Source organism: Pan paniscus, chromosome 20, assembly GCF_029289425.2.
Source record: "Pan paniscus chromosome 20, NHGRI_mPanPan1-v2.0_pri, whole genome shotgun sequence".
Lineage (NCBI taxonomy): Eukaryota > Metazoa > Chordata > Mammalia > Primates > Hominidae > Pan > Pan paniscus.
In genome coordinates, this window is record NC_073269.2 from 42,791,071 (window position 1) to 42,817,145 (window position 26,075).

The following is a 26,075-nucleotide window of genomic DNA, read 5'->3' on the forward strand; positions in this document are numbered from 1 at the left end:
GCAAATACAAGGATGAAGCACATGTTGGAATTATCTGACAAAGACTTTAAAACATGCTTCACAAAAAGGCTTTGCCAATCAATTTTAAATTTTCTTGAAACAGTATATTTTATTATTTATTTATGTTTTTTTTGAGACAGAGTCTCACTCTTGGCGCCCAGGCTGGAGTGCAATGGCATAATCTTGGCTCACTGCAACCTCTGCCTCCCAGGTTCAAGCAATTCTCCTGCCTCAGCCTCCTGAGTAGCTGGGATTACAGGCTGGGCCATTGTGCCCAGCTAATTTTTTGTATTTGTAGTAGAGACGGGATTTCACCATGTTGGCCAGGCTGGTCTTGAAATCCTGACCTCAGGTAATCCACCCTCCTCAGCCTCCCAAAGTGCTGGGATTACAAGTGTGAGCCACTGTGCCTGGCCTGAGCCACCACGCCTGGCTGAAATAGTGTACTGTAAACTTAAAAACTGCTAGGAGAGTAGATGTTAAATGTTCTCCCACACACAAAAAAATAAGTTTATAAGATAACTATTGTGGAAGAACAAAAAAAGAAGCATGTGAGGTAACAGATATGTTAATTAGCTAGATTTAATCGTTTCACAACATATACGTATATCAAAACATCATATTGTAGACCATAAATACATACAATTTGTATTTTTCAATTAAAAGTATTTAAAAAATAATCTGGCTGGGTGTGGTGGCTCACACCTGTAATCCCAGCACTTTGGGAGGCCAAGGTGGGTGGATCACGAGGTCAGGAGTTTGAGACCAGCCTGACCAACATGGTGAAACCCCGTCCCTACTAAAAATACAAAAATTAGCCAGGCATGGTGGTGGGTACCTGTAATCCCAGCTACTCAGGAGGCTGAGGCAGGAGAATTGCTTGAACCCGGAAGACGGAGGGTCCAGTGAGCTGAGATTGCTACTGCACTTCAGCCTGGGCGAAAGAGTGAGGCTCCGTCTTAAAACAAAAAAATTAAATAATAATAATAATAATCCATGAGTCAAAGAGGGAGTCTCAAAGGAAAAAATTTTCAAAACAACTATAAGTACATATATACATCCTTTATGAATATACAGAATAATAACACCACATACAACTTCATACTTATAACTTCAACAAATTAGAAGATATGGACGAAATCTTTGAAAATCACAAACTACCAATACTCTACTAAGATAAAATAGGCAATCTGAATAGTCCTACAACTATTAAATAAATTGAATTTGTAATTAAATAGCTCCCCAAAAGAAATCTCTAGGTTCAGACAGTTGCTCTGGAGAAGTTTACTAAACATTCATATGACGTTTTACACAACGTCTTCCAGAAAACAGAAGAAAAGACAACACTTCTCAACTCACTTTATAAGGCCAGTATTACTCTGATACCAAAACAAGACTAGGGTGACACAACAAAGAAAATACAAATCAATATCTTTCATGAACTTAAATGAGAAAATTGTTAACTAAATTTTAGCAAATCAAATCCAACCCAACAATAAATAAAAAGCATAATATACCATGACTAAGTGGGATTTATTCTAGGTATAAGAAGCTAATTTAATATTTAAAAACAGTTCAATGTAATATATTATATAAATATGATAAATAAGAAAAATAACATGATCACATCAACACTCATTCATATTAAAAAAAAAAAAAAAGCCTCCCAGAGCATTAGAGAGGGGAACTCTCTCAACCTTATAATATAAAGTATCTACAAAATTCCTAGAGCTGGCCGGGCGTGGTGGCTCATGCCTGTAATCCCAGTACTTTGGGAGGCTGAGGTGGGTGGATCACGAGCTCAGGAGATCAAGACCATCCTGGCTAACACAGTGAAACCCCGTCTCAACTAAAAATACAAACAATTAGCCATGCGTGGTGGCAGATACCTGTAGTCCCAGCTACTAGGGAGGCTGAGGCAGGAGAATGGTGTGAGCCTGGGAGGCGGAGCTTGCAGTGAGCTGAGATTGCGCCACTGGACTCCAGCCTGGGGCACAAAGCGAGACTCCGTCTCAGGAAAAAAAAAAAAAAAAAAAAATTCCTGGAGCTAACATCATACGTAATGTTAAAAGATGGAATGCTTTCCCTTCAAAATGGGGAAAACACAGGATGTCCACTTTTACCACCCTTATTCAACATAGTATTAGAAGTTTTTGCCACTCCAATAAGGCAAGAAAAAGAAAAAAAAGGCATAGATTACGAAATAAAAAGAAAATTATCTATTTGTCAATAATTTGTTTATAAGTAGGAATCTCTAAGAAAAAAAAACTAGTACTAATATGCAAGTTGAGTAAGATCACAAAATATAGGATTAATATATAAAATTAACTACACTCCAATATAAAAATGCAATGCCATTTACAAATGCTCCAAAGAAAATGAAATACTTAGGTATAAAACTAACAAAACTTGTACAGATTCTGTATGATGAAAATTGTAAGATGCTAATAAAAGAAATCAAGGAAAACAAAAATATTTGGAGAGGCACGCTGTGTTCATGCTTTGGAAGACTGAATAGAATAAAGGTGTTCTCTCTTACTTCATCTATAGGCTTAACACAATTCCCATGAAAATCTCAGCAAATTTTTTGTAGATACAGACAAGCTTTTCTAAAACTTATATGGAAAGAAAAAGGTCCTAAGGATAGCCAAAATAATTATGAAAAACAACACAGTGGGAAGAATCACTCCTTCCAATGTTAAGGTTTACTGTATACCTGCAGCCATCATGAAAGGTGGCACTAAAAGAGAGATGGTCACAAAGATCAATGCAACAGAACAGAGAATGCAGAAAGAGACCCACACAAATGTGCACAACTAAGTTTTGACAAAGGTGAAAAAGCTATTCACTTGAGAAGGGATAACTTTTAAATAAATGCTATGGGCGTCCATAGAAAAAAAAGAACCTTGATCTAAATTTCACAACTTTACAAAAATGAACACAAAATGAACCACGAACTTAAATGAAAAATGTAAAACTATAAAATTTCTGGCCAGGCATGGTGGCACATGCCTGTAATCCCAGCACTTTGGGAGGTGGAGGCAGGCAGATCACCTGAGGTCAGGAGTTCGAGACCAGCCTGGCCAACATGGTGAAACCCCGCCTCTACTAAAAAAAAAAAAAAATACAAAAATTAGCTGGGTGTGGTGGCACTTGCCTGTAATTCTAGCTGCTTGCAAGGCTGAGGCAGGAGAATCACTTGAACCTGGGAGGTGGATGTTGCAGTGAGCTGAGATTGCCCCATTGCACTCCAGCCTGGGTGACAGAGCAAGACTCCGTCTCAAAAAAAAAAAAAAAACAAAAAACAAAAAACTATAAAATTTCTAAAAAAGAACATTGGAGAAAATCTTAAGGACCTTTGAGTAGGCAAACAGTTCTTAGACGTGACACTAAATACACATACACACACCAAAAACACAATTCATAAGAGAAAAGAAGATAAACTAGACCTCATCAAAATTAAAAACTTTTGCTCTGCAAAGACCCTGTTAAAAGGATAAAAAGACAAATTACAGGGCAACCCGCTGGGGTCCCCTTCCATGCTGTGGAAGCTTTGTTCTTTCGCTCTTCACGATAAACCTTGCTACCACTCAAAAAAAGACAAATTACAGACTGGGAGAAAATATTTGCAGGTCATAAATCCAACAAAGGCATTCTGTCTAAGATACAAAAAGAACTTTGAAAACTCAACAATATAAAACTAACCAAATTAGAAAATGGGCAAAAGGCATGGAGAGACATTTCACTAAATAGGATAGACAGATGGCACACACAGATGTTCAACATTACTTGCCATTAAGGAAATTCAAAATTAAAACCACAATAAGATATAATAACCTATTAGAATGGCTACAATGAAAAACAATTAGAACACCAAGTGCTGACTATGATTAGAGAAATTGGATCACACATACATTGCCAGTTAAGAATGTAAGACGGTACAAACATTGTTGACAATAATTTGGCAGCTCCTTGAAAAACTAAAAATGGACTTATTACACCACCCAGCAACTACACTCTTGAGCATTTATCATAAACAAATGAAGACTTGTTTTCATGTACAAGTTTGTACATGAATGTAAAAAACAAAAACCCATATGTATGTGTATGTGTATATGAAATAAAAGGAAAAAAGCCATTTTCCAAAGGACAAGTATTGCAGGATTCTATTTATGTAACATTTATGAAATTACATAATTATATAGAGAACAGAACAGTGGTTGCCAAGGTGTATTAGTCTGCTCTCATGCTGCTGATAAAGACATACCCAGGACTGGGTAATTTATAAAGAAAACGGTTTAATGGACTCACAGTTCCACGTGGCTGGGGAGGCCTCACAATCATGGCAGAAGGCAAAGGAAGAGCAAAGGCACATCTTACATGACAGCAGACAGGAGAGAATGAGAGCCAAGCGAAAGGGGAAACCCCTTATAAAACCATCAGATCTTGTGACACTTATTCACTACCACGAGAACAGTATGGGGGAAACTGCCCCAATGATTCAATTATTTCCCACCTGGTCCCTCCCACAACACGTGGGAATTATGGCAGCCTACAATTCAAGATGAGATTTGGGAAGGGACACAGCCAAACAATATCACAAGGGTTAGGAAAAAGAGAAATGGGATAAGTATAGCTAACACAAGGGAGTCTTGTGAGGTATTGTTGAGTATTTTGGCTATTGTGGTGGTGACACAAGGCTACATGTGATAAAACTGCATAGAGCTATAAATATACACACAGAAATGAGTGCATGTATAACTGGTGAAATCTGAGTAAGTTCTATGAATTGTAGCAATGTCAATTTTTTGGTATGGTATTGTACTATAGTTGGGTAAGGTATTAACCCTGGGGGAAGCTGCAAAGGGGGTGCACAGGACTCCCCTGTACATTTCTTTGCAACCTCTTGTGAATCCATAATTATTTCAAAATAAAAAGTCTTTTTTTAAAGAAAATCCATGCCAAGGAAAAGGCCTACCCAGGTATAAAAAAACTGGTAAAGGAATGTTATCTTTACATTAAAATATGTATGAGAATATGTACCATTTTTCCATGATTCCTCTCTATTAATTTCCTAGGGCTGCCATTAACAAAGTCCCACAAACTGGGTGGCTTAAAACAACACAAATGTATTCTCTCACAGTTCTGTAGCACTTGATTGATTGATTGATTGAGACAGGGTCTTGCTCTGTTACCCAGACTAGAGTGCAATGGCAGAATCATGGCTCTCTGCAGCCTTGATCTCCCAGGCTCAAGCAATACTCCCAACTCAGCCCCTTGTGTAGATGGGACTACAGGTAGCATGCCACCATGCTAGGCTAATTTTTTTTTTTTTTGGTACAGACAGGGTCTCACTATATTGCCCAGACTGGTCTCAAACTCCTAGGCTCAAGCAATCCTTCCACCTTGGCCACCCAAAGTGCTGGGATTACAGGCATGAGCCACCATGTTCAGCCTACAGCACTTCAATGAATCACAGACATCATCAAAGAACTCTAGCCTGTAGAATGGATCTGCCCTTGGCCTATAGCACCCCAAACTTTCCTGGTTGATCTCCTTCCTTCTCAATCATCCCTCTGCCATCTCTACCTCCTCAATATAGTCATATATTACTTTCTCTAACTTTCCTAATTTCTGATCAACACTATTTTTTTGCCTAGTGATTCTATTAGAACATCCATCCATGTATTGTTGATCCCGTTAGATTGAAAACTCTCTATAACACTTTAAAAATGTATTCCCATCACCTAGCAAAGCAACTTGTATGGATCTTTTATCTATTTATTTAGAGACAGCATCTTGCAGTGTCACCTAGACTGGAGTAAAGTGGTACAATCTTGGCTCACTGTAGCCTCAAACTCCTGGGCTCAAGTGATCTCCCACCTCAGTCTGCTGAACATCTGGGACTACAGGCATGTACCACCATGCCTGGTGAATTTTTTAATTTTTAATTTTTTGTAAAGACAGGGCTTTTGCTATGTTGCCCAGACTGGTCACAAACTCCTAAGCTCAAGTAATCCTCCCACCTGAGCCTCCCAAAGTGCTGAGATTACAGGTGTGAGCCACTGAGCCCAGCCTGAATCTTTTAAAAAACTAATAAGCAGGCTGGGCACAGTGGTGTATGCCTGTAATCCTAGCACTTTCAGAGGCTGAGGTGGGAGGATTGCTTAAGGAGGTCGAGACCAGCCTGGGCAATACAGCGAGACCTCATCTCTGCAAAAAATTAAAAAATTAGCCATGCATGGTGGCATGGGCCTGTAGTTCCAGCTACTCAGGAAACTTAGGTGAGAGGATTGCTTGAGCCAGGGAGGCAGAGGTTCCAGTGAGCCGAGTTTGCACCACTGTACTCCATCCAGCCTGAGTGACAGAGTGAAACCCTGTCTCAAAACAAACAAACAAAAATTAATAAACACTATAGATTGTGTCCTTTGATGTACAGAAGTTTTTAGGTTTGATGTAGTCCCATTTGTCTGTTTTTGCTTTTGTTGCCAGTGCTTTTGGTATTATACACAATAAATCATTGCCAAATCCAATGTCATGAAGCTTTTCTCCAATATTTTCTTCTAAGAGTTTTATTGTTTTAGCTCTCACATTTAGGTCTTTGATCCATTCTGAGTTAATTTTTCTATATGGTGTAAGACAAGGGTACAACTGTATTCCTTTGCCTGTGGATAATCCAATTTTCTTCATGGAAGTGTTGGCACCCTTGTCTAAAATAATTTGACTATTTATGCAAGGGTTTATTTCTGGGCTTTCTATTCTATTCCTTTAGAATATCTTTATGCCAGTACCACACTGTTTGATTACTATATCTTTGTAATATGTTTTGAAATCAGGTTTTCCCAAAGTTTGGTTTAAAATAAACTTGCCAACCCAACATTCTGACCAGCTGGCCTGCTCTCTGCAAGAGCTTCCTATGCTTGCTCACTCACCTGGGCACCATCTTCCTGTCTCTTCCCTCACAACCATCCAGGGCTCCTTCCCTTGCTCCAATGAGGAGATTACGGCTGGCTTAGAAACAGAAAGTCCTAGTTATAAGAAAAGAAATTGAGATGAGATGGAAATGAATGTATCCAAATACAGTGATTTAGAACTGATTAAAATAAAAATAAATCACAGATAAAAATGGTACTTGATAAGGGATACAGAGGAAATAAAGGAGAAGAGATGAAACACTCATATTCAGATGAACACAGGATCATAACAAACAAAGCAAACAAATAGGCGATAAAATAGTACTTAAATTTATGTAAGGTTTCTCTTTTTTGCTGTGAGGAAAAAAAAGAAGCTTCTTGAGATATTTATTCTTTTTTTTTTTTTGAGATGGAATTTTGCTCTTGTTGTCCAGGCTGGAGTGCAATGGCACAATCTTGGCTGACTGCAACCTCCACTTCATGGGTTCAAGTGATTCTCCTGCCTCAGCCTCCTAAGTAGCTGGGATTATAGGCGCATACCACTCTGCCTGGCTAATTTTTGTATTTTAGTAGAAACGGGGTTTGGCCCATATTGGCCAGGCTGGTCTCAAACTCCTGACCTCAGGTGATCCACTAGCCTCAGCGTCCCAAAGTGCTGGGATTACAGGCATGAGCCACAGCACCCAGCCTCCTTTTTTTTTTAATGTTAACTGTACAAAGTTCTTAAAAAATAACTTCCAAAGGCAAATCACTTAAAAGAGAGTACAGGTCAGGCACGGTGGCTCACACCTGTAATCCCAGCATTTTGGGAGGCCAAGACGGGTGGATCACTTGAGATCAGGAATTCGAGACCAGCCTGGCCAACATGGTGAAACCCTGTCTCTACTAAAAATACAAAAATTAGCTGGGCGTGGTGGCGGGCACCTGTAATCCTAGCTACTCAGGAGGCTGAGGCAGGAGAGTTGCTTGAACCTGGGAGGCAGAGGTTGCAGTGAGCCAAGATATGCCATTGCACTCTAGCCTGGGCAACAAAAGTGAAACTCTGTCTCAAAAAAAAATTAAAAAGGCCAGGTGCGGTGGCTCATGCCTGTAATCCCAGCACTTTGGGAGGCCGAAGCAGGTGGATCACCTGAGGTCGGGAGTTTGAGACCAGCCTGACCAACATGGAAAAAACACATCTCTACTAAAAATACAAAATTAGCCAGGCGTGTTGGCACATGCCTGTAATCACAGCTACTCGGGAGGCTGAGGCAGGAGAATTGCTTGAAGCTGGGAGGCAGAGGTTGTGGTGAGCTGAGATCACGCCATTGCACTCTAGCCTGGGCAATAAGAACGAAACTCCGTCTCAAAAATAAATAAATAAATAAAATAAAAAATGAAAGATTACATTTATTATAGGAAATGGAGTGGTGCTCACTTGAGAATAGTAAATGAACCTTTATTACTCCAGCCTATCACTCTATTACCCAGGAAAGAAAAAAGCTTCACTCCTGGAACCCATGTGTCTAGTTTTAATCTTATGCTAGTACACTGGCAGATTTAGCACAGTGGAAGTGAAACAAAAGACAGAGTCTGCTTTCTTTGACAGTGTTATGCTTTAACATTGCAGATTTCCAATTCTGCCCCTTAAACATCAAGGAGTTATTATAAGAAAGGACCAAAAGAACGTGTAAGGATGGGGAAAATGAAAATGTACCTCCATTTAGCTGTGCTGGTTTCTACAATACATAAAGAGAAAATTCATCCAGTTATTTGAAAGCTAGCCCTAAATTAATAGGGGAGAAAGCAGAAATTCCAAGAAGTAGATTGTGAATTGTTAGAGGAATTCTGAATTGTCAGGTTCTTAATTTTTAGATAACTTTACCAAGTGACACCAAGTTGCTATAATTCTCCAACATCACCTCCTTGTACAAATTCCTCTGCGCTGGGTTCAGGCATTCCCATTCCTCCTGAGAGACATCTATAGCCACATCTCTGAACATCACCAACTCCTAAAATGACAAATAATAGTACTATTTTTGAAATTATAAGAAATGTTTTTAAAAAGAAAAGAGAGGTGCTAAAAGAAGGTACTGCAAGGAAGGAGACAGTCTACTGAATATATAGGCTAAGCCTGGGACATGGGTCAAAGAGGAATTTAGTGTGACTGAAGCAGAGTGCCCATATGTTCTTAAACAATTCATTTTCTGCAGACACATCTTCTTGTGTAGGTGGAAACTCCTGTTAATCAGTCATCTCAAAACTAAGAAAATAAGTAGAGGCTCCCAATTAAATTAAATAGTCAAAAACTTTTAAATCTTTCCAAAATGTCTTATTAAAATCTCTATCTTGAGAAAAAGAACTTGAAGATTTTTCTTCATGATTATGACTATCATGCCATAGGCATTTTTAGTTTTCCTGCAAATTCTTTAGCACGCATCTGGTGCAGACTATATTTTCCATAGATGGACACTGCTGTATCTTGCATCCCAAATATTCTTCTTCAGTGTAACCTTGACATCCCCCTTCCAATTGGCGTAAAGGTCTGTGCCCCCTTCTCTTGAACCTGAAAGGACATCTGTGACTTATTCAACCTATAGAATACGGCAGAAGTGATTATGTGACTTCTGTGGTTAGATCACAAAAACGTCTCATACTTCTGCCTTACTTTCTGGGGATGTTCGTTCTGGAAACCCAGCCACCATGTTCCTAGGAAGCCTAACAAGCTCTCCATGGGAGAGCTCATGAGGAAAGGAACCAAGCCTCCCCAAACAACAGTCAGCAACAGCTTGCAAACCATGTGAGGGAACTATCTTGAAAGTGGGTCATGTAGTTCCCAATCAGACCATTTCAGCTGATACCACATGGAACAGAGCTGAGCGATCCCTACTGAGCTCTGCTCAGATTGTGGATTTGCAAGCCCAACCATGATTGTTGTTTTAATCTACTAAATTTTGGGTTGGTTTATTATCTGGAAATAGTTATTGTAACTGTAATATGATTTTTATTGGTAGCATAACATTGGTAGCATAACATTTTTAAGAGACAGGGTCTCACTATATTTCCCTGGCTGGTCTTGAGCTCCTGGGCTCAAGCAATCCTCCCACCTTGGCCTCCCAAAGTGCTGGGATTACAGGTATGAGACACTGCACCTAGCCTCATTTAATCTTACAATAAGAGATTTAATAATTCTCTTAAACTTGAATCTCTGGAGTGAACAAAATCTCTACAGTATTTTCTAAGGTACATATTCCATTGTTTTGCAATCACACCTGAGAGGTCTTAACTGTTATCATCCACCACCTCTCCCTGTATATTTACTATGTTCCCAAAGAATATTAATGTAGAATGATCCAGACTCTCATAGATGTGGCCCAAGTCTAACATATGCTGTTCAATCTAAAACCGGAGTTTGTAATTGGTGATCATATATTTTCTGGCAAGATCTCCAATTTTTCCATGCAAGCACTAATCCTATCTCCATCTAATTCTAAAGCCTCACACAGCAAAGTCTCTCTGCTCAGTGAGATCATACAACACCAATTCCTATCACATCTCACAGGAAAATCCCAAATTGTGAATTTCAAAGATTTCCCACGTGTGATTTAATTAACCATTCATTCCCTGAGGACACCTCAAGTGGTGGCTTTTTTTTTCTCCCACAGCCTTCGTACCACTGTCCTCCTTGTTTCTCATTGTTGGTGTCAGACAACTGTCTTTCCTTCTCTAAAATCTTTTTTTTTTTTTTTTTTTTTTTAAGCAGAATCTCACTGTTGCCCAAGCTGGAGTGCAGTGGCATGATCTCAGCTCACTGCAACCTCTGCCTCCTGGGTTCAAGTGATTCTCATGCCTCAGCCTCCCGAGTAGCTGGGATTACAGGTGCACACCACCGCACCCGGCTAGTTTTTGTATTTTTTGTAGGTATGGGGTTTCACCATCTTGTCCAGGCTAGTCTCGAACTCCTGACCTCAAATGATCCACCTGCCTCAGCCTCCCAAAGTGCTGGGATTACAGGCGTGAGCCACTGCACCTGGGCCCCTTCTCTAAAATTTAATGTCATCATTTCATCAGTCTATACCATGTATTATCCCTCTCTGTTGCAGTGATGTGTTCACATGCAGGTTTTTGCCCCTCAGGAATTTTAGCTCCTGGCTCAGTATCACTAACTCTAATACTACTAATCTTTATTTTCAGCGATTTCAAATGCTGAAAACAAAACATCTTCAAAACCTATGATTCTATACCTAGCTAAAATCCTTTAAAATGAAGGTGAAATAGTTGATTTTTTTTTTTAAAAAAAAGACAAACAAAAGCTGAAAGAATTTGTCACCGGAACACCTATGCTACAAAAATGTAAAAGGAAATTCTTCAGGTGGAAAAAAATTGATACTAGATAAAATCTTCAGTCTATATAGAAGAATAAAGAGTGTTAGAAATAGTAAACATAGGGGTAAATACATAAGCTACTCTTTTCATTTAATAATTTCTTTAAAAGATAATCAACTAAAGAAAGAAATATATGCTTTAAGCAAATTTAGAAATAAAATATATGACAATAAAAAAGATGGGAAGGGGAAATAGAAGTATCCAGTTGTGTCTGGCACAGTGGCTCACCCCAGTAAGCCACTGCAGGGAGGCAGGATTGCTTAAGGCCAGGAGTTTGAGACCAGCCTGGGTAACAAAGCGAGATCGCATCTCTACAAAAAAAATTTAAAACATTAGCCAGGGGTGGTGGCACACAACTGTAGTCCTAGTTACTTGGAAGGCTGAGGCAGGAGGATCACTTGAGCCTAGGAGTTCGAGGCTGCAATAAGCTATGATGACACCACTGGACTCCAGCCTGGGAAACAGAGCATGACCCAGTCTCTTTAAAAAAAAAAAAGAGTATCCAGTTGTAATATGTTTACATTATATCTGAAGTGTTCTAAAATGACTTGAATAGTGTAAAGCACATTGCAAACCTTAAAACAACCCCTAAAACAGCAAAACAAAGAGATATAGCAAATAATCCTATAGTGAAGATAAAATTAAATACTAAAAAAATAAGATTAATCCAAGACAAGGTAGGAAAACAGGAAAAAAAATTTAAAAAGAACAGATGACAAGATGGTAGAGTAAAACCTAACTATATTGCTAATTACATTAAATTTAAGTGGTCAAACTACAGTATATTTCCTGATTTATTTTATAGAGCCAACATTGCCTTGACACTAAAACTTAAAAATTAATTAAAAATTAAGATGAAATAAAGTCACTTTTACATAATAAAATCTGAGAGAATGTGTCACCAAAGACCCAAACTACAGGAAACACTAAGGGAAGATCTTCAGGCTAAAGAGAAATGATACAGGATGGAAACTCAGATCACAGGAAGGAAGGAAAAGCAACTAGACATTTTTTCCTGTTTTCCAACACATATAGTTTCTTATCTTTGCAAATTCTTTCCACATTTCCAAGTATTTCTTTTTTATTTATTTATTTTTTTGAGGCGGAGTTTCGCTCTTTTGAGGCTGTAGTGCAATGGCACAATCTCAGCTCACCGCAACCTCCGCCTCCCGGGTTCAAGTGATTCTTCTGCTTCAGCCTCCTGAGTAGCTGGGATTACAAGCATGCGCCACCACGTCTGGCTAATTTTGTATTTTTAGTAGAGACGGGGTTTCTCCGTGTTGGTCAGGCTGGTATCGAACACCCGACCTCAGGTGATCTGCCCGCTTCAGCCTCCCAAAATGCAGGGATTACAGGCATGAGCCACCGCACCTAGCTATTTCCATGTATTTCTAATTCATATATTTTCACTCTTTTTGGTAGGAGCATTCAAAGCTATGATTTTTCCTTAGGGTCCTGCTTTTTAATTTAATTTAATTTTTTTGAGATGGAGTCCTGCTTTGTCGCCAGGCTGGAGTGCAGTGGCAGGATCTCAGCTCACTGCAATATCCTCCCCGCCGGGTTCAAGTGATTCTCCTGCCTCAGCCTCCCGAGTAGCTGGGATTACAGATGCGCACCACGACACCCAGCTAATTTTTGTATTTTTAGTAGAGATGGGGATTCACCATGTTGACCAGGATGGTCTCCATCTCCTGACCTCGTGATCCGCCCGCCTCAGCCTCCCAAAGTGCTGGGATTACAGGCGTGAGCCACTGTGCCTGGCCAGGGTCCTACTTTAACTAAATCTCATTTGTTTCTTGTTTCAATATGCAATGGTATCATTGATTACTAAAAATTCTTTACTTTTAGATTATATTTCCTCTTTGTTCCCAGACTTATTAAGACATAATTTATAAACTTTTGATAAAATTAGCTTTATTTCTCTGATTTTATTATTAAATTCTAGTTGTATTTCACTGTATTCAGGCAACATTATCATTTCTAATTACTGGATATTACTGTGGCCTCAGATTTTGTCATTTTTTACTGAATGTTCCACAGCCACTTGAAAGAATGAATATTAACAATTATCAGGATACCAAATTTTATATATATATATATCAATAATATAGATCTGATACAGTATGTGATTTAGTACTTCTATTTCCTTATTAAATTTTGTCTACTTGGCCTGGTTTGGACTGAGAAGAGTGAATTAATGTCTCTTACTGCTGGTAAGTGTCTATTTCTTCTATCTGCTCTAAATTTTACTTTAGGAGAGGTAATGCTATGATATTCAATACACATATATTCAGAACTGTTATATCTTCATTTTGAAATTTATACTTTAAAAGTATATAATGTCTTTCTGCCATGTTTAATTCTGTGATGTGGCCTGAATCTTACTTAGTCTGTTTTCTTTATTCTGTCTTTTTTTGTAGAGACAGGGTCTTGCTATGTTGGCAAGGCTGGTCTAACTCCTGTTCTAAAGCAATTCTCCCGCCTTGGCCTCCCAAAGTGCTGGGATTATGGGCATAAGCTGCCATGCCCAGTCCTGTTTTCTTTTCATTCTATTTGCCTGGTATAGTTGTTCGCCCATCCTTTTCTTAACCTTTCTAAATCAGTGAATCACTCAGGTGTCTGGGTTTTTCTTTGTAATTCAATCTGAAAGGTCTTTTAATAGATGAGTTAAACCCCATTTGCATATGTTAATAAGGTATATATGTTTGCTCTCTGGTCTTAACTTTATTATGTAATTTTTTTTTTTTTTTTTTGAGACAGAGTCTTGCCTTGTCACCCAGGCTGGAGTGCAGTGGTGTGATCATAGCTCACTGCAGCCGCAAACTCCTGGGATAAAGTGATCCTCCCATTTCAGCCTCAGCCTCTCGAGTAGCTAGGACTACAGGTGCACACAACCACAAGCAGCTGATTAACACAAAAATTTTTTTTGTAGAGATGGAGTTTTATTATGTTGCCTAGACTGGTCTGGAACTCCCAGACTCCAGCGATTCTCCCACCTCAGCCTCTCAAAGTGCTAGAATTACTGGCGTGAGTCACCGTGCCTGGCTTTTATCATGTGATTATTTTGTTAATTCTGTCTTGCTCACTCTCTCTGCATATATCTGGGAAGTCTTACTATACACAAGTTATTTTCTGTCTCTCACTACCAGTTAAGCTTCAGAAGGGAAGATATGTATGTGATATTTTTTTCCCCACTGATTTATTCCGTTACCTAGAAGAATGCCTGTCGCATCGTAGGTACTCAATAAATATTCATTAATCACCTCATCAAATCAAAGTTCTGACAAGAGAAACACTAATATTTTCTTCAAAAGAATATTATTTGTGTTCTCTCCTTGTGTCTGTTAAAAGATTTCACGTAAGGAAGATGAAGAATCATTTATTCAACAAGTATATGAACATGAGTTGGAGAGGAGAGGAGCAAAAATGAAGGCCCTGAAATTCTGGCACCGTCACTTACTCACTAGTAAGTTATTGTATAATTCCCAGGTAAGAAACGATGTCAGAATAAATAATGCAGGCCAGGCACAGGGGCTCACGCCTGTAATCCCAGCACTTCGGGAAGCTCAGATGGGCAGATCATTTGAGGCCAGGAGTTTGAGACCAGCCTGGCCAACTTGGCAAAACCCCGTATCTACTTAGAGTACAAAAATTAGCTGGGTGTGGTGGCATGTGCCTGTTGTCCCAGCTACTTGGGAGGCTGAAGTGGGAGAATCGCCTGAACCTGGGAGGTGGAGGCTGCAGTGAGCCAAGTTCACACCACTGCACTCTAACCTTCCCACCTGGGAGACAGCGAGGCTATGTCTCAAAAAAAAAAAAAAAAAAAGCAAATAGTCACATGCCCTATACAAAAAAAAACAAAAACAAACAAACAAAAAATCAAGTATTGTAATTAGGAGCAAGAAAAAACCAACTTACATGGGCCATGTCTTATTTTAGAATTGAATGTATTATTTAATCCTCTTCTTCGTTCCCTCTGGAAGAAACTCAATCCAAAGAAGGTGTTGCTGGGAGAGAGGGGAGTTAAAAAAAAGACAGGAGATTATTGCCTCTAAGCTCCCAAAATGTTAATTCAGAATGACATTTTTCTTCCCCCTTCATGTCTCCTATTCCCAGACCTGATACATACATACATAAATTATTAGTGGGAATTTGGACAAATCCTAGCTTTACTCAAAACCATGAGGAAACTCAGCTACAGCAGGATAGACTCAAGAAAAGCAAGGATCACGCTCTTCAGCAGAAGGGATAGTTAGGCCAGCCCATTGTCCCAATACTATGATGAAATCGAAGCCAGGATCAGGGTGCTGAGAACTGCACTGGGTAGATTTTCACTGAATTAAGAGGAAAAAGAAAAGGTAATGAACATTATGAGAAAAGATTAGGGAAACAGAAAACAGACCCAAAAGACCCAATGTATGTGTAACAGAAATTTCAAAAATAGAGGCTGAAACAACACAGATGGAAGAGAAAAAATAAATAGAACAAAAATTTGCAGACCAAAATAAATTCTTGAGTCTTTAGTTTGAAGTACAGTGCTGTAAGAATTAAAGAAGAATCATACCTGCAAACATCCTGAAAAATATTCTTAAGTTTGTCTTTGAATACAGACAAAAGGACATAAATATCTTTTAGTAAGAAGTTGCAGAGGCCGGGCACGGTGGCTCACGCCTGTAATCCCAACACTTTGGGAAGCAGATGCGGGCGGATCACGAGGTCAGGGGCTCAAGACCAGCCTGGCCAACATGGTGAAATCCCGTCTCTACTAAAAATACAAAAATTAGCTGGGTGTGGTGGCGGATGCCTGTAATCCCAGCTACTCGTGAGGCTGAGGCAGGAGAACTGCTTGAAACCCGAAGGCGGAGGTTGCAGTGAGCCGAGATCGCGCCACCGCACTCCAGCCACGGTGAAAGAGAGAAACTCCGTCTCAAAAAAAAAAAAAAAAAAAAAAAAAAAAAGGAAGTTGCAGAACAATGTGTATTGTGGCCAAATCTCAGGAAAAAAAAATCAAACACATAGGTACATAAGCATACTACATATGTGGTGTTTTTCTGAGGCTGTAATGATAAATGCGGGGTAGCAATGTGATTTTCGCTTGTGTTTTGTGTGTAAATCTACAGCTAACTCCTCAAGTAGTCAGGAGGATGAGAGATGGATGAATGACAGATCTCTGGAGTGGGGCGTCCTGAGCCTTAGATGTGTGCACAGGAGCGGGGTGAGGTGAATGTGCGTGTGTCTGTGTATGAGAGACCAGAGTTGACTGAGAGGAGTGGAAGTTCTCTGCCTGATCGTGTGAGCCTGAGGATAACGTGAATTTTTTTTTTGAGACAGTTTCATTTCACTCTTGTTGCCCAGGCTGGAGTGCAATGGCGCGATCTCGGCTCACAGCAACCTCCGCCTCCCGGGTTCAAGCGATTCTCCTGCCTCACTCAGCCTCCCAAGGAGCTGGAATTACAGACATGCACCACCACACCCGGCTAATTTTGTATTTTTAGTAGAGGTGGGGTTTCTCCACGTTGGCCAGGCTGGTATCGAACTCCCGATATCAGGGCATCCACCCGCTTCGGGCTCCCAAAGTGCTGGGATTACAGGGGTGAGCCACCGCTCCCGGCCTGTAAATGTGCTTTTTCTTTCACGTAAATAAATGAGATTTACACAAATAGCCATTCACAATCATGGTCACAGTCACCTACAAACCCCATTTACACAAATGATCAGGCACACAATCACACTGTCACTAAAGCACACCCACGCACCAGGTCGCTGTCCCAACAGTAACACACAGCCCAAAGATAAACCCTACTTCCTCACGCATTCAAAACACACCCACCTAAGGGCTGATCCCGCACTCAGAGGCCTAAACTATTGACATTCCCCTTCCGCGGCACTGGTGAGCCAGGATTTCTTACCTTCAGCATCCTCAGGGAAGGCTCTGGTCCAAGCTCTGATTCGGATTCCAAGCGAAGCCACACGCCCAGCTCTGCCTTCTCCACCGGCCCGGGACATCCTTACCTGCCTCTACCCGGAGACCATTCCTGCGAGGCTCCTACCGGAAGTAGCTGTGGACAGCAGTGTCCTCTGGGAAATGCAGTCCGAGGGGAGAGCGCCTGGGCTGGAGCGGGTGTGTTCCGCCGGGCTCCGGGCTGCACTTGCGCAGTTTCACCCGAGGCTGGAGTGACGCCAACCTGTTAATGTTCGTTTTCGGATTCTGGACTTCGGGTTCCGCTGAGGACGGATTTCGGAATAGGCACAGTGGCTGTCCCGAACCCCTCAAGGCGGCCTCCGCGGGCTGTGGCTGAAGATAATTTTCGGCGGGCGCGGACTAACCCGGCTTCCCTTTGTGGAGTTGTGGTGAGAAAGGTGTTTTGTTGTGCGCGTGTCCGAAGGTGACTCCGGAGAAGGTGGATATGAACTGACGGTGAGGGTGTAGCGCGTGAGATTTGTATGTGAAACGATTAAAAAAAAATTTTTTTTTTGGCCGGGCGCGGTGGCTCACGCCAAGGCGGGCGGATCACCGAGACCAGCCTGACCAACATGGAGAAACCCCGTCTCTACTAAAAATACAAAATTAGCCGGGCGTGATGGCGCATGCCTGTAATCCCAGCTACTCGGGAGGCTGAGGCAGGAGAATCGCTTGAACCCGGGAGGCAGAGGTTGCGGTGAGCCGAGGTCGCGCCATTGCACTCCAGCCTGGGCAACAAGAGCAACTCCTTCTCAAACAAACAAACAAAACTGTATGTCATATATTTGACTCAATTTATTTATTTATTTATTTAGAGACAGAGTCTTCTTGCCCTGTTGCCCGGGCAAGAAAAAACAAACAACAACAACAATAAAAAAAACTGTACGTCATATATTTCACTCAACTTTTTTTTTTTTTCTTTTTGAGACAGGGTCTTCATGCCCTGTTGCCCGGGCTGAGTGCGGTGGCGCGATCCTAGCTCACTGCAGTCTCCACCTCCTCAGCTCCTCCCGCATCCACCTCCCAAAGTGCTGGGATTGCAGGCGCGAGCCACCGGGTCAGGCCAAAACGATTTATTTTATTTTTATTTTTTTGGTAAAGACAGGGTCTCGCTATGTTGCCCAGGCTGGTGGTCTCGAACTCCTGGGCTCAAGCGATCCTCCCGTCTCGGTGGCCAAAGTATTGGATGACAGGTGTGAGCCACCGCGCTGGGTGGTGAAACGGTTTTGAGGCTTTTTGAGAATGGCTGTTCTATATGCCCGCGTGAGGTTCATGCGGCGAGCGCCGCCACTCCCGCAGTGGCCCCTGTGGGGGTGATACGTGATGTGGCTTAAATGTGAGAGGCCACCTGGACCCGTGTGATTGCCACGTTTGCAGGAGCGCAGCCACGTGCACAGGGATCGTGTGACATTTTGTGTGTGGCTTTTTGCGCTGGGTCCACCCATGATTAGAGGACTAGTGTGACTGTGGCGGCCCCTGAGAAGGGAAGAAGCTGGTTGCGACCAGGAAGGTCTGAGATGGATGAATGACAGATCTCTGGACCAGGGCGTCCTGAATCTTAGATGTATGCATAGGAGCGGTGTGAGGTGACTGTGTAGGTTTGTGTGTGAGAGTCCAGAGCCGACTTAGAGGAGTGGAAGCTGGCACATGTTATCTGCCAGAAGGGACAGATCCATGGTAAGGATTTTTAACCTTGCTGAGAGACCAGTAACTCCATCACCAAGTGTAATATGAGGAAATGGTGCTTGTTTGAGAACAAGTGATTCTGCTTGTGTCTGATTCTCATTCATGTATGTGAGATGGTTTGCACTTGAAACTGTCAGTGAGAGAGAAAGTAGAGTGAAATATATGACGTACAGCTGGCCCTCCCTATCCATGGGTCTTGCATCGTGGATTCAACAAACCTTCAGTTGAAAATATCTGGGAAAAGAAGTTGATGTTTGCATCTGTACTGAACTTGTACAGGCTTTTTTTTTCTTGTCATCATGCCCTAAAAAATAGAATATAACAACTATGTACATAGTATTTACATGGTTATTAGGTGTTACAAGTAATCTAGAGAGGGTTTAAAGAATATGGGAGGATTTCCATAGATTATATGCAAATACTGTGTGCATTTTATATAAGGGACTTGAGCATCTGTGTATGTTGGTAGGGAGGGGTCCTGGAGGGACACTGAGGGATGACTATGTGAAAGTGGTTTGCGAATATGCTCAAGTCTCTGGATGAATTGTATGACAGTGAAGGGGTACGTGATTAGACTGTTGTGGCTTTGAGGTTGATGTGTATGTTTTAAAGGATTATGATTGAGTTGGAGATCATGTGAGATTTGGTGTGTTTGAATGTGACATGAATTAAAATCCGAATGAAAGATTGCAAAGTTATATGAATGTAGTAACTACATAAGAGAATGCAGGTATCTGGGACCCATGGATATGTTACAATGGGGAAAATAAATAATCAGACCTTTCAGGGATTACTTTTCAGGGTAGTTTGGTGGCAGCACTTTGTATAAGGAAGGCAAATCCATATCCATAGTGTCTATTTCAGTGAGAAAAAAGCAGTCCGATGTAACCAACCTGCCACCAGAGAATGGTGCCATGTTGGGACTCAGTGTTGGTCTCTGCACAGTCACTCTAATAAAAGCCATAGGTCCCTTTTGGAAGACTGGGAGAAAGATTAACAGTATAAATTTCTGGAAGTATACTGGTGCTCTTCCTTAAGGGGACCTGGCCTCCCCTTCGTTCAAGGGCTTCTGGGTCTCTTCACTGGCTCAAGTCTGGGTATTCATTGAGGGACACTGACTTTCTGTCTTTATGAATCAAGTTATGCTTTTGTTCACTTGACCTAGAAGTCTTCCACTTACACAAATCAATTAACGCTTTAGTAGATTTCCTATCTATTTAACTTCCATCAAAGAATATCAGCCATCTTCCCAGATAGTTACCTTGTAACAGATATTTTCTTTGAAATGTTCTTTCATGGCCATTTTGCATTCTTTATCACAATAAATTATTGTTTCATTTTTATTAAATTGTTTTAAATTAGACACTGGCTCTGAACTGACCTTAATTCCAGGAGACCCAAAACATCACTGTGATCTACCAGTCAGAGTAGGGGCTTATGGCAGTTAGGTGATGAATGGAGTTTTAGCTCAGGTCTATCTCACAATGGGCACAGCAAGTCCCAGAAGCATTCTGTGGTTGTATCCCCAATACCATACACATAATTGGACTAAATCTACTTAGTAACCGGCAGAATCCCCACACTGATTTCCTGACCTGTGGACTGAGGGCTGTTATGGTGGGAGAGGCCAGGTGGAAGCTACTAAAACTGTCTCCACCTAGAAAAATTGTAATTTTTTTTTACTGTTTTTGTAAATAGTAAAAATTTACTATTTACAAAATAATAGTAATGGATTCCCACCCCATCACCATTCAACTTGCCTATTTGGCCCTGCAGAAGACAAATGGGTCTTGAAGAATGACACTGGATTATCATAAGCTTAACCAGGTGGTGACTCCAGTTGTAGCTGCTGTACCAAATGTGGTTTTGTTGCTTAAGGATATTAACACATCCTCTGCTACCTGATGTGTAGCTACTGAGCTGGCAAATGCTTTTTTCTCCATCCTTGTTATTTAAAACCACCATAAATAGTTTGCTTTCAATTGGTAAGGCCAGTAATATGCTTTCACTGTGCTGCCTCAGGAGTATATCAGCTCTCCAGACACATATCGTAAGTTAGTTCACAGGGATCTCAATTGCCTTTTCCTTCCACGAGATACTGCACTGGGCCGGGCATGGTGGCTCACGCCTGTAATCCCAGCACTTTGGGAGGCCGAGGCATGTGGATCATCTGAGGTCAGCAGTTCCAGACCAGCCTGGCCAACATGGCAAAACCCCGTCTCTATTAAAAATACAAAAATTAGCTGAACATGGTGGCATGCACCTGTAATCCCAGCTACTCGGGAGGCTGAGGCAGGAGAATTGCTTGAACCCAGGAGGCAGAGGTTGCAGTGAGCTGAGATCGCACCACTGCACTCTAGCCTTGGCGACAGAGCAAGACTCTGTCTCAAAACAAACAAACAATAAACAAAAGATACTGCACTGATCCATTACATTGATGACATTACACTGATTCGACCTAGTGAACAAGAAGTAGCAAGTACTCTAGATTTATTGTTAAGACATTGCATGTCAGAGGATGGAAATAAATCCAACAAGAAATCAGGGGCCTTCTACCTCACTGAAATTCCCAGAGGTCCGGTGGTGTGGAGCATGGTGAGATATCCCTTCTAAGATGAAGTATAAATTGTTCCATCTGGCTCCTCCTACAGTCAAAAAGGAGACACAATGCAAAGGGGGTCTCTTCGGATTTTGGAGGCAACACATTCCTCATTTGGATGTGTTATTCTGCTGGCCATTTACCAAGTGATCCAAAAAGCTGTTAGTTTACAGTGGGGCCCAGAACAAAGGAAAACTCCCCAACAGGACCAGGCTGCTGTGCAAGCTGATGTGCCACTTGGGCCACATGATCCAACAAATCTAATGGTGCCTCAAGTGTCAGTAGCAGAGAGGGATGCTGTTTGGAGCCTTTGGCAGGGCCCAGCAGAGGAATCACAGTGCAGGCCCTGAGGATTTTGGAGCAAAGCCCTATTTTCCTTTTTAGAAAACGACTCTTCAGAGGCAGCTTTTGGCCTCCTACTGGACCTTAGTAGAGACTGAACATTTAATCATGGGCCACAAAGTTACCATGCAACCTGCACTACCCATCATGAAATGGGTGTTACCTGACCCACCAAGTCATTAAATTGAGTGTACACAGCAGTACTCCATCATAAAATTTAAGTGGTATAAATGTGATCAGGCCTAAGCAGGCCCTGAAGGCACACATGTGAAGAAGTGGCCCAAAAGCCCATCGTTCCCCCTCCTGCTACAATACCTTTCTCTCCCAGCCTGCACTCGTGGCCTCATGGGGAGTTCCCTATGATCAGTTGATAGAGGTAGAGAAGACTCAGGCCTGGTTTACAGATGGTTCTGCATGATAGACAGATACCACCTGGACAGCACTACAGTCCTGTTCTGGGACATCCCCAAAGAACAGTGGTGAAGGGAAATCCTCCCAGTGATTGGAACTCTGAGCACTGCACCTGGTTGTTCATTTTTCCTAGAAGGAGAAATAGCCAGATGTGACATTATATACCAACTCATGCACTGTAGCCAATGGTCTGGCTGGATGGTCAGGAACTTGGAAGGAACATTATTTAAAAACTGGTGACAAGGAATTCTAGGGAAGAGATATGGACCTCGCTGAACAGGTAAAAAATATAAAGATATTTGTGCCCTATGTGAATACTTACCAAAGGGTAACCTTAGCAGAGGATATTTCATAATCAGGTGTATAGGATGACCCATTCTGTGGATATCAGTCAGCCTCTTTACCAAGCTACCCTTACCATCACCCAATTGGCTCATGAACAAAGTGGTCATGATGGCAGTGATGAAAGTTATGCATGGGCTCAGCAACATGGACTTCTGCTTACCAAAGCCAAACTGGCTACAGCTACTGCTGAGTGCCCAGTCTGCTGGCAGCCAAGACCAACATTGGTTCCCCAATATGGCACCACTCCCTGGTGGCAGGCTGATACATTGGATTGCTTCCATCATGGAAGGGGTAGTATTTTTTTCTTACTGAAATACACACTTTAGATACAAATTTGCCTTCCTGACACAAAATGCTTCTGCCAGAACTACCATCCAGACCCTTAACGAATGAAGGTTTGGGTCACCCCACCAGTTAAAGAACCACAATCAGCTGAGGAGCTTGCTTGCTGAGGGAAAAAGGAATACATAATGGATAATGGAAGAAGGTAGTTATGAATACCAGCTATAACCACGTGAGCAGTTACAGAAACAAAGACTGTAATTGTCATGAATGTGTCTTCTTTATTTTGTAATGAATGTGTATACAACACAGCTTTGTTTTCATCCCTTTCATATCTCTTTATCATGTACAGTAAGATATACTGACTTTATATTAGAGTATTTAAATATTGTTAACTTTATATCAGTTTTTAAGTTATGGGATATCAGGGAGAAGCATTAACATCATCCAGACTTTGCATCCTCTTCTGGGGAAGGGTTAGTTATTTTTGGTTTTATGCAGGATAGTTGTATCATGTTAAGCAGAAGTATAACCTTGTTACTGCCTTTATTCAGATATGAAGTATGGTTTTAGGAGATGCTTATGGGTACCAAGTTGACAAGGGTGGACTTATGATGGTTAATTTTATGTGTCAACTTGACTGGGCCATGATGCCCAGATATTTGGTCAAACATTATTCTGGATGTTTCTGTGAAAAGTGTTTTTTTGGATGAGAGTAACACTTAAATCAGTGGACTCTGAATAAAGCAGATTACGCTCCACACAATGGATGAGGCTCATTCAATCAGCTAAAGTTCTTAATAGTACAAAGGCTAATGTCCTCTGAGCAAGAGGGAATTGTGGTAGCAGACTGCCTTTAGACTTCGAACCACAACTGTTTTCTGGGTCTTCAGCCTGCTGGCCTGTCTTGCAGATTTTGGATGTACCAAGGCTCCACAATTGCATGAGCCAGTTCCTTAAAATAAATCTTTCTGTGTGCATGCATACACACAGACACACACACAGACACACAGACACACACCGTTTGTTCTGTTTCTCTAGAGAACCTTAATATACTGTCCTAAGTATTTTACATGTATAGTGTCATTTAACTCCCCTCAGAACCCTGAGGGAGTTATTGATACCTTTCCCAGTAAACTGATGATGCAGGTGAGGCACCAAGAGCTTAAATAACTTGTAAAATGTCACAGAGTTCCTAAGAGAAGGAACTGGAATTTGAATTTCAAAGCCCTCAGTCTTTAACTATTAGATTACCATTTTCTAACTTGACACCTTCTATTCTATATCCTACCCGCTTCACAAAGCCATTCCTGATGAGTGCCAACTAATTTGGAATGAAAATCGTTAGGATTATGGGTTCTATTATATGATATTTAACACACTGTTTATTCTCAAACATTTTTATTTACTAATTATTATCTGGAATTCTTCAATGAGCATTCTTGTAATAATATTTAGTTCATTTTTATAATTACTTCCTAAGAGACAAATTGTCCTAGAAGTGGGGGATTTCTGAGTAAGACACTGGCATGCCTGGCAACATGCAAGACCTTGTGCTTCAATACTTGGAAGAAGCACAAATTACTAAGATATAATTGCTGCCTTTGTATTGCTTATAATTCAACAGGGGAAATAAAAGTAAGTCAAAGGTAGAGCATGACAAAGACTTCTAGAGAAGTACAGTGATAACCCTGGGAGTTCCCAAGAATTCATAGGAGCTCTGGGTGTGAATGAATGTCCTCTCGTCATGTGTATGCCTTACAGATTAGAGTCTGTTGATGTTGGGTCTAAAGGGTACAAATGGAGCAAGGCTGTCCTCTTACTGATAGCAGGGCATTATGGCTAATATTTCGGAAGTGAAATAAATCCTTCTGTCAAGAAGGCATAGAAAACAAAGCAGCAAGTCCAAGGTAAGGTTTAAGCCTCTTAGCTCTTCTTCCCTGGGCAGAATACCCACAGTCATAGTTGGGTCCAAATTAATATTTTTTTTAACATAAGAGAAATAATTCATCACATAGTATTTAGAATATGCTTAGCTGTAAATCTAAAGACTTCTTAAAGCTTTTTTTTTTTTTTTGGAGACAGAGTCTCACTCTGTTGCCCAGGCTGGAGTGCAGTGGCATGATCTCTGCTCACTGCAACTTCTTCCTCCTGGGCTCAAGTGATTCTCTTGCCCCAGCCACCCAAGTAACTGGGATTACAGGCATGCACCAACATGCCTGGCTAATTTTTGTATTTTTAGTAGAGATGGGTTTCACCATGTTGGCCAGGCTAGTCTCAAACTCCTGGCCTCAAGTGATCAGTCCACCTCAGCCTCCCAAAGTGGAGGGATTATAGGCGTGAGCCACTGCAGCCGGCCTAAAAGCTTTTTTAATCTACTTTTTGAAAATCTTCTATTTAATAAAATGCCTTAAACATACATTCTAAAATCAACAGATGTTTCTTGCAAAGAAAATAGCAAGTATATGTAACAAGTATACTTAAGTTTAAATTTATAAAAGTATATTTAAAACAAAAAATCAGTATCACAGCCTATTAAATGTTAAATGTTAAAGGTATACCTTGGCTGGGTGTGGTGGCTCACACATGTAATACCAGTACTTTGGGAGGCTGAAGCAGGAGGATTGCTTGAGCCCAAGGAGTTGGAGACCACTCTGGGAAACAGAATGTGACCCCATCTCTACAAAAAATAAAAAATTGGCCAGGCGCAGTGGCTCACGCTTGTAATCCCAGCACTTTGGGAGGCCGAGGCGGACGGTTCATGAGGTCAGGAGTTCAAAACCAGCCTGACCAACATCGTGAAACCCTGTCTCTACTAAAAATACAAAAATCAGCTGGGCGTGGTGGCGTGCACCTGTAATCCCAGCTACTCAGGAGGCTGAGGCAGGAGAATCACTTGAACCCGGGAGGCGGAGGTTGCAGTGAGCCTAGATTGCACCACTTCACTCCAGCCTGGGTGACAGAGCGAGACTCCATCTCAAAAAAAAAAAAAAAAAAAATAGCCAGACGTGGTGGCATGTGCCTGTGGTCCCAGCTACACAGGAGGCTGAGGCAGGAGGATCAGCTGAGCCCAGCAGGTCAAGGCTGCAGTGAGCCATGTTCACACTGCTGCACTCCAGACTGGGTGACAGAGCAAGAGTCTGTCTCAAACAAAAACAAAAACACCCAG

At 41.3% G+C, this 26,075-nt stretch overlaps 2 protein-coding genes across 11 annotated transcripts in view; one reads left to right on the forward strand and one right to left on the reverse strand.

Moving 5' to 3' along the window:
* ZNF461 (zinc finger protein 461) overlaps positions 1-17,384 on the reverse strand; it is a 30,032-nt gene extending 12,648 nt beyond the window's left edge. For 2 of the 8 annotated variants that reach the window (XM_024926469.4, XM_008960808.6), the window contains exons 1-4: positions 17,189-17,378; positions 15,198-15,286; positions 8,816-8,905; positions 6,933-7,028 (exon numbers count right to left, since the gene is read on the reverse strand). In XM_024926469.4, the coding sequence (XP_024782237.1) occupies positions 6,933-7,028; positions 8,816-8,858 (139 nt within the window). In that variant the 5' untranslated portion in view covers positions 8,859-8,905; positions 15,198-15,286; positions 17,189-17,378. Of the gene's footprint in view, positions 1-6,932; positions 7,029-8,778; positions 8,927-15,197; positions 15,287-17,188 lie in introns of all 8 variants that reach the window. The other 6 variants (XM_034946580.3, XM_034946579.3, XM_003808755.6 and 3 more) reach the window with 5 other exon arrangements.
* A 177-nt stretch (positions 17,385-17,561) lies between these two features.
* ZNF567 (zinc finger protein 567) overlaps positions 17,562-26,075 on the forward strand; it is a 54,295-nt gene continuing 45,781 nt past the window's right edge. For all 3 annotated transcript variants that reach the window (XM_063600186.1, XM_034946569.3, XM_055103088.2), the window contains exon 1: positions 17,562-17,697. The gene's annotated coding sequence lies outside the window, so the exon portion shown is untranslated. The remainder of the gene's footprint in view (positions 17,698-26,075) is intronic.